The sequence below is a fragment of the Olea europaea genome, chromosome 7 (genome assembly GCF_002742605.1).
Source record: "Olea europaea var. sylvestris chromosome 7, O_europaea_v1, whole genome shotgun sequence".
Taxonomy (NCBI): Eukaryota; Viridiplantae; Streptophyta; class Magnoliopsida; order Lamiales; family Oleaceae; genus Olea; species Olea europaea.
Genome location: NC_036243.1, coordinates 24807912 through 24821163, shown reverse-complemented (window position 1 = coordinate 24821163; position 13252 = coordinate 24807912). Strand labels below are relative to the sequence as shown.

At 33.5% G+C, this 13252-nt stretch overlaps 1 protein-coding gene across 1 annotated transcript; it reads left to right on the top strand.

Annotated features, from left to right (window-relative positions):
* The first annotated feature begins 11179 nt into the window (after positions 1-11179).
* LOC111397548 (tetratricopeptide repeat protein SKI3-like) lies at positions 11180-12792 on the top strand. The gene is made up of 6 exons (XM_023024535.1): positions 11180-11560; positions 11656-11745; positions 11841-12053; positions 12135-12257; positions 12347-12430; positions 12519-12792. Exons 1-6 carry the CDS (start codon positions 11558-11560, stop codon positions 12597-12599), a joined length of 594 nt encoding a protein of 197 aa, XP_022880303.1. The 5' UTR covers positions 11180-11557; the 3' UTR covers positions 12600-12792.
* Positions 12793-13252: the final 460 nt, after the last annotated feature.

The window sequence follows — 13252 nt, the reverse complement described above, 5'->3', positions numbered from 1 at the left end:
TTCTAGACATTCTTATTACCCTCTTATTGTAATATTTTCTTGTTCACTTTCTTCCTTTTTCCCCCTCTAGTGTGTCTTACTGACTTTGTATGAATTTTTTCAGATATGTCAAGCATTAATGTCAGTATTGGAATATATTAAGAAGCTTGATGAATGGTCAAGGTTCACAACTCATGGTGGGAACTAATGCACTAAAGATAGCTTTATAGATGAATTGCAAGGTTCTTAACTTATATCCCGTTTTCTCACAAACTAATATGGTTGCATTGTATAGATGCTCTCGTCATGGATAGGAGAATCTAATTAGATCTAAGCATGAATGGTCTCTTTGTAAAAGATGCCTTCTTTTTGGGTAAAATCCTTGACAACAAGCCTAGCTTTGAGGATTTCTAGCTTTTCATATGTATTACCTTCTTTCTCTTGTAGATCCATTTGCACCTTATGGGTTTAAGCCCTGAGACACGTGTACAATTTCCTACACTTTTTTGGAGTACATGGACTCTATATCCAAGTTCATGGTAATTTTTCATGATTTTGCATCTTTATCTTCCATAGCCTCGTAAAACAATGTGGGGTCCTCTTCTTGCTTAGGGATACTGTCTTGAAAGGCTCCCCATAGAGACAGTATCTAGAAGGTGGTCTAATAACACTCTCATTACGTCTAAGCTATCAAGGCTTTTGGTTCGGTTTTATTTTTTATTTATTTATTTATTTATTTTGTCTAGAGGCGGATTTAACTTCTATTTCGTTTTGTCCCTGATCAATTATCTTAATATCAGTACCTGGTGGGTGACTGCTAGATAATAGAGTTTTTTCCTCTATGATTTTTGGACCTCCTCTTTAGTGGGAATAGCACTTGGTACTGCTTGTGCATTCCTCCTACGGTGATCAACTTCTAAAAATTTAGTAGTAATAAGTGGAACTAATCATCGGCATTAGGTTCTACACTGATCTCTAGATTTGGTGAGCTGGGAATATTTTCTTGATCTCCTTTGGTAGAACCTTATTTTTGAAATCTTGATCTCTGATATATGTCCTCCTAAGAAAGTTGCATTCATGCTGACAAATACCTTATTGAGGACTATAAAAGAGAGAACTCCTGGTCCCTTTTGGATAACCTATAAAATACATGATTATGATCTTGCATCTATCTTATCCACCTTTCATTTTAGCACATGCTGGACATCTCTATATGCGAATGTTGCGTAAGTTAGGTTTATGTCCATTCTGTAGATACAGAGGTTTCTTTGGAACTGATGTAAATGGTACCAGGTTGAGAAGATATATGCCTGTTTGTAGGCCATACCTCGAAAAGGAAATTGGTAAAATAGAAAAACTAAGCATTGATCTAACCATGTATAAAAGGGTTCTCTTCCCCTTTGTGACTCACTTTTCCTGTTAAAAGAGTTCTCCGTGCACTCAGCTAGCATAAAATCCCATACTTGACCTCTTGATTATCTTACCGTGCAAATAGGATTTTGCAAACTGAGAAATATTCTACCTTTTAAGTTACTTAAATATTCTTCCCTTTCTAGTCTTTGAATTCTATTCGGATTAATATGACCTACTAGAAGGTGCTACAAGGGGGTTTCAATAGTGTGAGTTAATTTATGATTTTTAGTAGTGTGATGCAATAAGGCATAAGCCAATGTATTACAAACATGGTTACATTCCTGTTATTAATAAAATTACCCACTAAGCAAGTCCCAATGTAGAATGACTTGCCCTTAGCTTTTCGTTAGCTATATAATCCTGGAAATACCTCTTATAGTGTTTCTTTTGCCCACAATGAAAGCATTTTCCTTTAGTTGTCATCTAACCTTTTTTCCCCCCTTCTTGTTTTGGCCCTTTTAGTTGGTTTCTTTTATCATTTTCCTTCCCTTGCTTTTCAGCTTAGAACAAGATTTTCCACTAGAACCACCATGGTGTCACCTTAAGTCTTGGGAACACTCCCATCACTTTGAAGCTCCTTCACTAATTCAGTCATGGACTCGCAATTAAAATCCACTTTGAATTGGGAGAACGTCCCAAAAGTGTCCTAGAACCATGTTGACCCGAGTCTTCGAGTCAATTTCTGCCCTTAAGCTTCAGCCATGTTAAACAGTCCAATCACGATCACCATATCATCTTTAATGGGTGTCCCGAGATTCATGTGTGGCTTCATTGTAGACTTGATGGATGTCTTGTCTAGTCTGGCTGCTTTGGTGTCAAAACATCACTTAAAGGCTTTCCATCATTTCCTAAATGATTTCCAGACTCTGGTGTTTCTACCTTAGAACACTCGACATGGATGCTATTATATAACATAAGACCATCTTGTTACAGTGATGCCAATTTTCGTAGACAGCCTTTGCATCAGATGGGCTCGGAGCATTAGGAGAAATCTCATTTAACACAAATTTGTGTTTCTCCAATGAGGACGATGTTTAAATTACTTTTCGAGTCTACATAATTTCCCCCAACTATTTGATCTTTTGTTAGGGATGACAGATAGCATATTAATTTTGGTCACCAAATTCCACTATGGAAACATTCTATTGGAATTTTCCTCTATGTTACAAGTGTATGACCTTTGTTTAAATGATATTTTAAGTTTCAGAAATTAATCATATTAACTATTACGGCAATCAAGAAATGGTTTCTCTTAGAATCATCAGCACCTAACTGGACTCATGGATATTGGCTTTTGAGAATGCTGTCATGGGTGGGCATTGGACATGGAACTAGTAGGATTCGGTGAGTACGATGGTGAGCATCAGCTAGAGGAGGAGGTTTATGATGGCAACCGTAGGGGTCGATCACTTGGTGCCGGATGGGAGGTTTAGGAGGATGGGCAGGACTTTCATTGCAAGAAGAAACTGGCACACGTGACGTAGGAGAGACATTTCAATGTCACACTTGTGCTTTCAGGGGGAACTTAATACCTGGGTTTGTGCTTGTGAAGGAGAAGGTGGAGTATAGGCTTCCTCGTCGATGGAGAATCTGGAGAGGAAGAAGGAGCTTCTGATAGGAAGTTAAGACAAGGAAGTTTGAAGATATGATGTCCAGGGAACAGGTGGGAAATTGAAATGGGGAAGGAGTGGGTTGGGAAGAATGAGAATGGGCAATGAGTTGGTGGGAAACTGGGAAAAAAAATGAATAAACATAGTAGATAGGGGTGAACACGGTTCGGTTTGAACGGTTTGAGACAAATTTTCAAACCAAACTATTTAAAGCGGTTTGAAATTTTTCCAAACCAAACCACTTCGACTTCTAAACCAAACCAATGCAAACCATTTTTTTGGGTTTGGTTCGGTTTAAAACTACGATTTAACAAAAAAAAATTTATATATATCAAATAAGTTAAAATCATAAATATTAGTCTAATATTTCATGTTAAAACATAAATTATATTATTAAAAAAAATTACAAATCAAAGTTATATAATTATAATTATTATAATGCAACAACATAATCTAAATATTTTAAACTCTTAGTCGATATTAATGGCGTCCATCTGCAAGTGTAATTCATGATTTATTTTTTTCATAAATATAAAAATATGGTACATAAATTCATTGATTATAGTTAAATGATATAAAATAATTAATAAAAAATTCAAATACAATAGTACCTAACTACTATGATTTTTTGTGAATCATTTAAAGCTTCTACTAAATCTAAATATAGGTGAACTACTTTAAGGGAGACTAACAAACTGACCATTATTAGACCAAAACAACATAACTATCAATAAAAATAATTACCAAAAAAAATTCCGACTTGAATTTGAGCAAAATTTGAGAAAATTATTAGAAGGAAATGAAATGTGCACATTTGAATTAAAATCTAGACTTTATTGTCTGCTCAATTGTAATGAAAAATTGATGAATGTGGTTTAGCACCAGTTGTTAAAATTTTATCCAATTTGAGAGTTTTACATTCATAATTGTGATGACTTATGAGTATTTGGATATAATTAATTAATTAATTGAGATGTATGATTGTCGAATTGAATTTAATTGAATTATGTCTAATATAGATGTATCTTTTTAACTGAAATGTGTTAAGTTTTAATTGGGTTAAATAAAATTTAGATTAATTTATTTTCAAATTTTTTTGTAAACGGTTTGCAAAGATTGAAACATAAATCAAACCACTTCGAAGCGGTTTGGTTCGGTTCAAAATCAAAACATTGACGGATTCTTGTAGATCAAAACCAATGGTTTCAAGAAAACGATTCCGGTTTGATTTTGTGGTTTTGTAGTTTCGTTGTTTAACCCAGATAGTAACCATGTCAAGAAGTATACACGTTTTGAGTAAGAGAATAACATTTAAACATACAAGGACACAGACAGTTCTAGTTTATGAGGAGTATAGAGATGGCTCCATCGGTAACATAGATACCCAAACACGTAAAATTCACCATAATTTGGACGGGTTTTGAAGATAATCTAGATCAGAGATTTTATGGATAGCCAGAAGTTGGGAGGCAATTAATGAGATATACTAAGTAGTCCGTGTTTTTGTAATCCATGGGCAGCTCTTCAAAGAACTTTATTAGTGATGTCTTCATCGTGCATGGGAGAGTCCCTTCAAGGCATTACATAAATACATTTATTGTTTGAGAACTAAATTGAAACTTGTGCGCCCGCCGTCTCATCAATCTTGAAGAAAAACAATAATGTTATTTATTATCATTAGTGTTAAGCACCAATTTAGATAGCAATTACAAGGCATAAATGATAGATTCATTTAAATGCAAAGTCACATGGTTCATTTAATCGAACCTGTAAAATGTAGCTACTTAAACTGGTGCTCTTGCACTGCTGGTGTTAGATAGTATTATCTTCTTCTTTTTTAAAAATAAAATAAAATATTACAAATGGATTAAAAGTGACTTAAAATTAGTAATTAATGGTTAAGCTTTTACGTATAGTGAAACTTGAAATTCTTATATTTTAAAATCAGAGAAATTAATTTCACATACATAAGCTAGCTAAAACAATGTTTCTATGTTTTATCAAGAAATGCAATCAAAGCCATGGAAATAGATATTTTCACCAAATATCCATGAGTATCTTTTTGCAATATAAATGATCAAGAGCTTGTTTTGGTATTATTGTGATTATAAGAGAGTTCGTCGTAGTTGAGACGAAGAGAGAATTTGAGTAGAGTTAGTTTTGCAAACTTTTATTTAAAAATTACTACTTGAAAATCAATATTTGAGTGTTTGGTAAATAGAAAAGAAGGACAATTTTAGAAAACCTTTCTACGAAACGATGGTAATAATATGCTAAATTAAGAAAACTTCGTATTTCTGTCACATTAGTAGACTTTTTCCATTTCACCATTGCTTCAATTTTCTAGGGGCCAAAATAAATTCCCTTTACTGATATAACATGACCCAAGAATACAACTCTATCAAACGATTCAAACCAAAATTTACATTTAATAAATTTAGCATATAACTGCTTATCACATAGAGTCCGCGACATGATTTTGAGATGCTCTGTGTTCTTATTGTTGTTGCTTATGCTATGCATAGTGCAAACAAAGATTTCAGTAAAAGATGCTATAAGTATAGCAATTTTAATATTATGGTTGACAGCTTTCTCACATGTAAGAGGTGGGGCCCACGATTGTGAGTGGGCTGTCAAAAAGAGTGTACAACAGATGTTGTACACTCAGCATTTTTCTTTCAGTAATGAGAGAGCTACAAAATTAGGGGCTAAAATTTTCTTGGGTACAGCCGATCCTGCATTTGCTCGGTCATGGATGATCAAGATAGAAATGGTATTTGATGTTATGGGTTGCATAGATGATCGAAAGTTCCATCTTGCCACTTTCTTGTTAGAGGAGGGTGCATATGATTGGTGGCAGTTAGCCTTCTATTATCACTTGGGACATATTTCAAACGTATCTTTTATGATGCTTATTACCCTTGTTCATATAAAGATGCAAAGCAAGAATAATTTTTGAAGTTAGTACAAGGGTAAATGATTGTTGCAAAATATGAAGATTGTTCCTACTTTGCATCTTTATATGAATGATGGTAATAAGCATCATAAAAGATAAGTCTAAAATTTGTCCAAGTGATAATAGAAGGGTTTCGATATGTACTTTGTACTGACTACCACCAATCATATGCGTCATCCTCTAATAAGAAAGTGGCAAGATGCAACTTCCAATCATCTGGCAATCCATAACATCATTGACCATCAATATCTTAGCAACTGCAAGATCAGTTGTGCCTGTGAAAACTTCAACCCCTAATTTTGTAGCTCTCTCAATATAGAAATATTTGTCTGCACTACGCATAGCAGAAGCAACAACATAGTAATTTTTTCAATAGCCATAAGATCATTTCCAACCACATTTCCTTGTCCCTGATGTTCAAGCGGCTGGTGAACTGATTAATCTACTCTCTCGAAATGAAAATGAGTGGAATATGATTCTTTAAAAAAAAAAAATGAATGGTTGAAAAATAAGAAATTTTTTTCAATTTACGTAAAATATTATTTCACGAAAAATTGACTTGTTAAAAATGGGAGAGAAAAAAATAAAATGTAATGGAATGTGATTTAATGAGTACCAAATGGGGTTTTAACCTATTATATAAGGCTTTTAATTTTTTTTATCATGTCTGTACATGTTTGCAGAACACATCGAACATGAAGTCCATAATATTCGTTTACATCATCAAATATATAAAATGCTTCCTTGCAGGGATTCTACACTGAAATGTCACACATTCAACCATATTGGTTGGAATTTTGTCCTTAAAGTTGTGTTCAACTGTTTAGTGTACTGAAGCTAAAACAATATGTCTACATTTTTTTGTTTTTGTTGTCTGCTGGGATGGAGATATTATATTTCATATTGTACATGTTTCTTCATCGTAATGTATCATGTGTATTGCGACAGATGCTAGTGACTTTTTGTCGAAAATATGATATTGAAAATTATTCTACTTTTGTCGATGATAACGTTTGGCATATGTTTGAAAACATTAATCCATCTAATTACTAGTTGCGACGAGTGATGAGTGTAATCTTTTTGTGTTGGATGTGAATGTGTGATGTACTACTCATACTTTACTATGCTTCCTTAGAAAACCTATAATTTATGAATTTCGTTTCTACATTTTTCATAATAATGTAGACTAAAAATTTAACAATTAATACAAATCAATTACTCGTCCCCTATATAACTCTATTAAAGTTGACAATTAGTATTTTACAGTGTTTTCAAAATGTAGAATCATATAACTACAACTTGGCATGAAAAATTTAGTCATCCATTATGAAGGTCACTAAATCCGACATTGTGTACAAAATATACATTTCCTGTAATATCCAAATTGTAGGGTTCAATATTGAACACTTGGTTGAATTCTTTTTATTTTGAAAATCCAGTAATTGTTTGTATAAAATACCTAACATTAATATTTTGAGGCCTACAAATACAGTACAACCTATAAATAGTTGATAAAATAATAATTTTTGACAACAACCAATCATAGAAGGTTGTCCCCTGTATTTCTGTAAAAGTATTTCTATAAATGTAGCATTGGTCTTAACCTACTTATAATAATTCAATTAAGGTCTTGTCTTGTAAGGAAAAATTACCATTGGGATTTGTGTACCTAGAAGGTACCAGGAAATCTCAATCATACAAGTGAAAATTGGGTCAAATAACCTCTTTCATAATACAATTTGCAATTTTAGTCCCTATCCATATTAAAAATTTTAAATTAAAATTTATAAACAATCCTCATTCAATAACACGAAAATTTTTCCTTGAAACCTTTCCGAACCCAAATCCTTCTCTTTTCTCTTGAACTCGACAACCGTTTCTTCCATTTTGAATGCCACCATCCCAGGATCTTTCGTCGTCTCCTTCTATTGTTCTGTATCTTCTTCCTGTTATAGGGTAAATGTGTAATTAAAATCCCATTACAAACGTTACTACCATAGGAAACAACTACCACTATGAATAGCTCAGCTATCCAGAACAGCCCATTCAAAGAACCAATTCCTAAATGGTATATCCTATAAAGGTTTCATCACTTATCCATTGTTACTTAGATTTTATGCGAAGTTTTGTAAAGTGGGCACTTTTCGACCTTTTTTTTCTTTTTTTTTTTGTTACTGTATTATGTTTAGTTGGTTTTTTCTTTGGTGCCAATGAAAATCTAGATTTTCAACATGTTAATTACTGGTGATTTGGTTAATCTTTTATAGGGTTATTCTATAGTTTATTGATATGAAGGTTTATGAAGACTAAGATTTCAAGCTTTTTTGGATACTTGAACATAAGTATTACTCACAATTTTGTTACTAAAGGAAAATCCCAATGTTGTTCATATTTGTTCAGGTAACTCAGTTGATCGAGCCAATAAAATTAAGCCTACTAATCATAAAAGTAGTTACTGAATTCATCTAGTTATGCCAAAAAAATCAAAACGACCAATTACTTTGTCAAGTACTGACACATGGAATAACAAGGTACTGACACATGGAATAACAATGTACAACTCAATCGAACATCAAATTTTTTTCTTGACTCGAGTGCAACCTTAGTTATTTAAGACATAACATGCTCACCCTATTGTCATTTCTTCGTTATGGCTATGAAAATATTTTATGAGAAAGGCTCGAGAATAAGATTGTTGCTACATTGATTTCAGACTTATCAAAACAACTAAATACATTGCTTCATTGTTGCCTTGTTTTTTCCAATTGAAAATGTGCGAGTAACAAAGATGTTTTTTAAAGCATCCATTTCTTCAGAGAGTGGTAGTAAACCCAAAAGTAGGTTGTAGAACTCATTTATTCGTTTTCTGACTGTTGCTGTCGATGGTTATGGTATACTATTATATAAAGTCTTTCTGATTAACTCAACTATAGCAAGTACTAAAAATTCGTGAGCATTTTTTAATATCAAGATCAAAGATTTTGCTTTGTTAGTTGTTACAATATTGTAGTGGATTCCTTTGAAATGTGCTTGAGACCAAAAGTCACACTCAACTTTTTTTTTCTCTGTGTTTTTTCAATTTTCGAACTTTTATGATATGTGTTTTCCATTAAATTTTTCAAATTAATCAAACTGTACTCCTTTCATTGTTACCATAAACAATGGCAATATATAGTTCTATAATGTTTGGACTCTATATTTAGTTGTGGTTACTACAAGCAACATTCATGATCGGCACAAGTGTAAACAATCTCTATATTCTTACCTATGCTTTCCTTATAATTACAAATAAATATAAGCCCTTCCAACGTACAAGTTACCTGAAAGCAATTTATTAAAGAATCAAGTCCATGATGCATTATTTTCAGAATCAATAATGCCAAATACTAGAGATATAACTGAAAAATTTCACTTCAAACGTGGCAACAAGTAGTGTACGTCAAAATTTAGATTTGAGAAGCATTTCATCCACATAAATGATTTTGTCTCATTGATGAGTAAAAATCACATATGCTTGGTCCTCAGGCAATAAAAAAGTATTTAAAATGATTCTATTGTCAACCTCAATGAACGTTGTCATTGTACCGAAATAATTATTCTCTAAAATATTGCAATACTTGACCCATCTATCATAACTAAGATCAAGTGAACTCTTTGAGTGCTATAAAGCACATTTTCTATGCATCCACTCCTTATAATAATTTATATCTATGACAAACTCCTGTCGAATATCATTTTGAATGTTCAAAGGTTTGAAAATCATGTTGTGATCCTCAATCTTTGACATATTGTGTCTTTCAATCATCCAACACCTAACTTGTTTGTGATCCTTATGGTGAGCATCCATTGAACAATTATGGTAACGTGAATACTTTCAAATTTCAAATTCATTACTTTCCTTCAACCGCGTTGCCTTCAAATGTCATTTGCAAATTTCCTCTACAAAAACTACAACACTTGTACTCCTGTTTGACTCGATAACTTTAAGTCCAAAACAGTATCTTAAAGAAGCATTCGTAGCGATGCTTGGGGATCATTCTTTTTGCGAAACATTTTGCTAACATGCACATCATTGACGTTAGAAATCTTTATTCATGGTCTACAAGGACTCGAACAAACAATTTGTGAAGTTTTAATAATCTCATCTATCAACGTAAATGGTGCAGGTAACATTATCTTCATTTATCGCATGAAAATCATATTTTTTATTGTCACACAATATTTCCACCAATCCCAAAATCATCATCAGTGAAATCACACAATCATTTTCACAATTATCATTGAACTTAAACATTTGCATATTGCATCCATCCATATCTTCTTCATTATGCACAACAACTTTTGAATTGCATTCATGATATCTTGTTCATTTATCACAACACGTTGCATATCATCATCAACATGACCTTTTTTCACATGGATTACACAAATTGGAAATTGGTCATGCAAAGAGAGAAACCAACTAACATCCATCTCGCAAGTAATCTTCATTGGTGGAATTGATAATTTTGCCATTCCCGAAACAAGAAATTTCATCTTCATTTTTTATAGAACAGAATCAACATTAGTTGCTTTTCGAATTTCATCATTAAACGTCACATATGATTTTTTTTTTTTATACAAAAACATTTATTTCAGTGTCTTGATCATTTCCTACTTATTTTCAAATTCATCCACGTTCGTTACTATTTTTAAATTAAACAAAATAACAAGCAATAATTATTGCACCGGTGTCCACATCTGGAGTTCAACAGAATTATGTAATATGTTAGTCCATTAATTGTAAAAATGAAGATTATGATGTACAACTTCATTTACAAACAAAATGCAACACATGCTATTATAGAACAAGTTTTAAGCAAACAAAAAGCAACATTTTATTGTTTAAAACGTGCATTTGCCGTTTACATTTTGTTTAAAATTGTATAATGTTGTACAAGAATGGAGGACTAATTTACGAAGAACTACATCAATAACATTATTAACAACCTAAAATGACACTACAAAAGAGGGTACACATCTACAAAAAATATATAAAACAAACTTTCAACTATTTGGAATCAATTCATGCTGACTAACTTCCAAAATGTGTACCGTTTGATTTATTTTTGGTTTAAATAAAGTAACTTATTTTTGGTTTAAATAAAGTAACTTTAGATATTTATTGCTAAATGCAACTAAAGATGATGCATATGAAGAATATGAAGAAGAAGAAGAAAGTGGGGTTTGGATGTAGGTGTAATATATGAAAATAGGTTTCGAAATATGAGAATGAAGGGGAATTTAGGTTTGCGAAATTTATAAATTTTGATTTTAAATTGAATATTTTAGATATTTTAATCAAGGTAAAACTTTTAAAACGTCATAAATTAGGACTATTTAACCAAAAAATATTTATTGTAGGTACTTTTTCATTTTCATTCTCTGTTTTCACTCTATATTCGTGACTTGTCCTTCCCGAAATTCCCTCAAAAAGGAAAGTGAAATATTACGGCTGTACGTAGGTTATGCTAATTTCAGGCATCCTCTTCACCGGAATTCCGAACTGAGCCGCAGTTTTAGTTGTTTGTAGGAAAGGAGTAGCAGGAGGCAGAAAACCATGGTCCTGACTTTACCATGTTTGAATCTCCTTTTTACTGCTGCGTATAATAAAATTTATGTTTTTGATTACTATTATGGTTAGCAATTTCATTGCAGGCCTTGGAAGAAGAAGACGAAGTTAATATAAAGCGATTGCAAGAATCAATAGATTCCGACCCTGATGACCCATCTCTTCATTTTAGTTTGGTAAAAATGCTACCTTGATTGTTCGTTCTTGGGTTTCTTTTCTTTGTTGTAATTAGTGCATGGTGAAATTGAAGGGAGTGTATACCTTAATGTAGGGCGTTTTGTTATGGGAAAAGGGGGAGAAACGGCAAGAAAGGAGGGAGAAAGCAGTGGAGCATTTGGTGATAGCAGCCAAGCTTAATCCACAAAATGGGGCTGCCTTTAGATACCTAGGTCATTATTATACGCACGTTTCATCGGATCCTCAGCGGGCTCTGAAGTGTTATCAGAGAGCCATCACTCTCAATCCTGATGATTCTGAAGCTGGGGTTTGTTTTTTGATTGTTTGTTTGAAGCTGTTGTGCTATTATATTACAATGTAGAGGTTAATTTGAATTCCTGAATTACAGGAAGCGATTTGTGATTTGTTGGACCAAGGTGGGAAAGAAAGCTTGGAGGTTGCTGTCTGCAGAGAAGCTTCTGAGAAGTCAGCCAGGGCATTTTGGGCTTTCCGTCGACTAGGTTACCTTCAGGTTTTGTATCATCATCGGCACCATATTTTCCTGTAGAGTCCTTTGCTGGTTGTGTTTATTGATTGAAGCTGAATGGCAATTCCTTGCAGGCTCATCAAGGTAAATGGTCCGAAGCTGTACAGAGCCTTCAGCATGCCATCCGTGGCTTTCCTACCTGTGCAGATTTGTGGGAGGTACTTAGCTGATGTTTACTTTCTAGGTTCTTGATGGGCTGTTGTTTTCTAGTTCTTACACTTTTTTCCTCCTCCTGTGCTTTTGCAGGCCTTGGGTCTTGCCTACGAGCGAATGGGCATGTTTACTGCTGCTCTCAAGGTCATTTTGTTCCTCCTCCAGTGTTTATAAATAGTCATTATTTGTTCAAACGGGAATTAATCTTTTTATCATCTGGTACTTTATGTTAGAAAGTGATCTAATCTTTTTGTAACACAATTTTGATGTTCAAACCGTTGATAAAGTGGAAAGGGATTATCAGATCTGGATAAATCTTGTTTTGAGACCATGAAACTAAAGTTATTGAATCAGCCTTTGTGAGCTTCAAAATCATATATAGAGAATCAATGGAATTTCGCAGTACACGGTCCTCTAATTGTTCGCGTGTAGTTCCCGATGATGAAGATGTATATGTCGAGCAACTATTCGAATCAAAGAAAGAATTGCAAGAAGCTGTGCACCGGATTGCTTTAAAACATAACTTCGAGTTTAAAGTGAAGAAATCAAGCAAGTCGACGTACACAATTATTTGCATTGACGATAGTTGCCATTGGTGTTTGTGAGCGACTAAGATGGACACGAATAAGTTCTTTGTAGTTCGTAAGTATGCACGGGAACATACTTGCGAAGTGGGTATTCGTCGAAATGATCATAGGCAGGCCATGGTTTATTGGTCGAGAAATAATGCACAAGTTCCAAGATCCACGAACGATCTACAGACCTTCGGACATCATTAATGATGTTCGACGTGAGTACGGGGTGGTCATGAGCTATCAGAAGGCTTA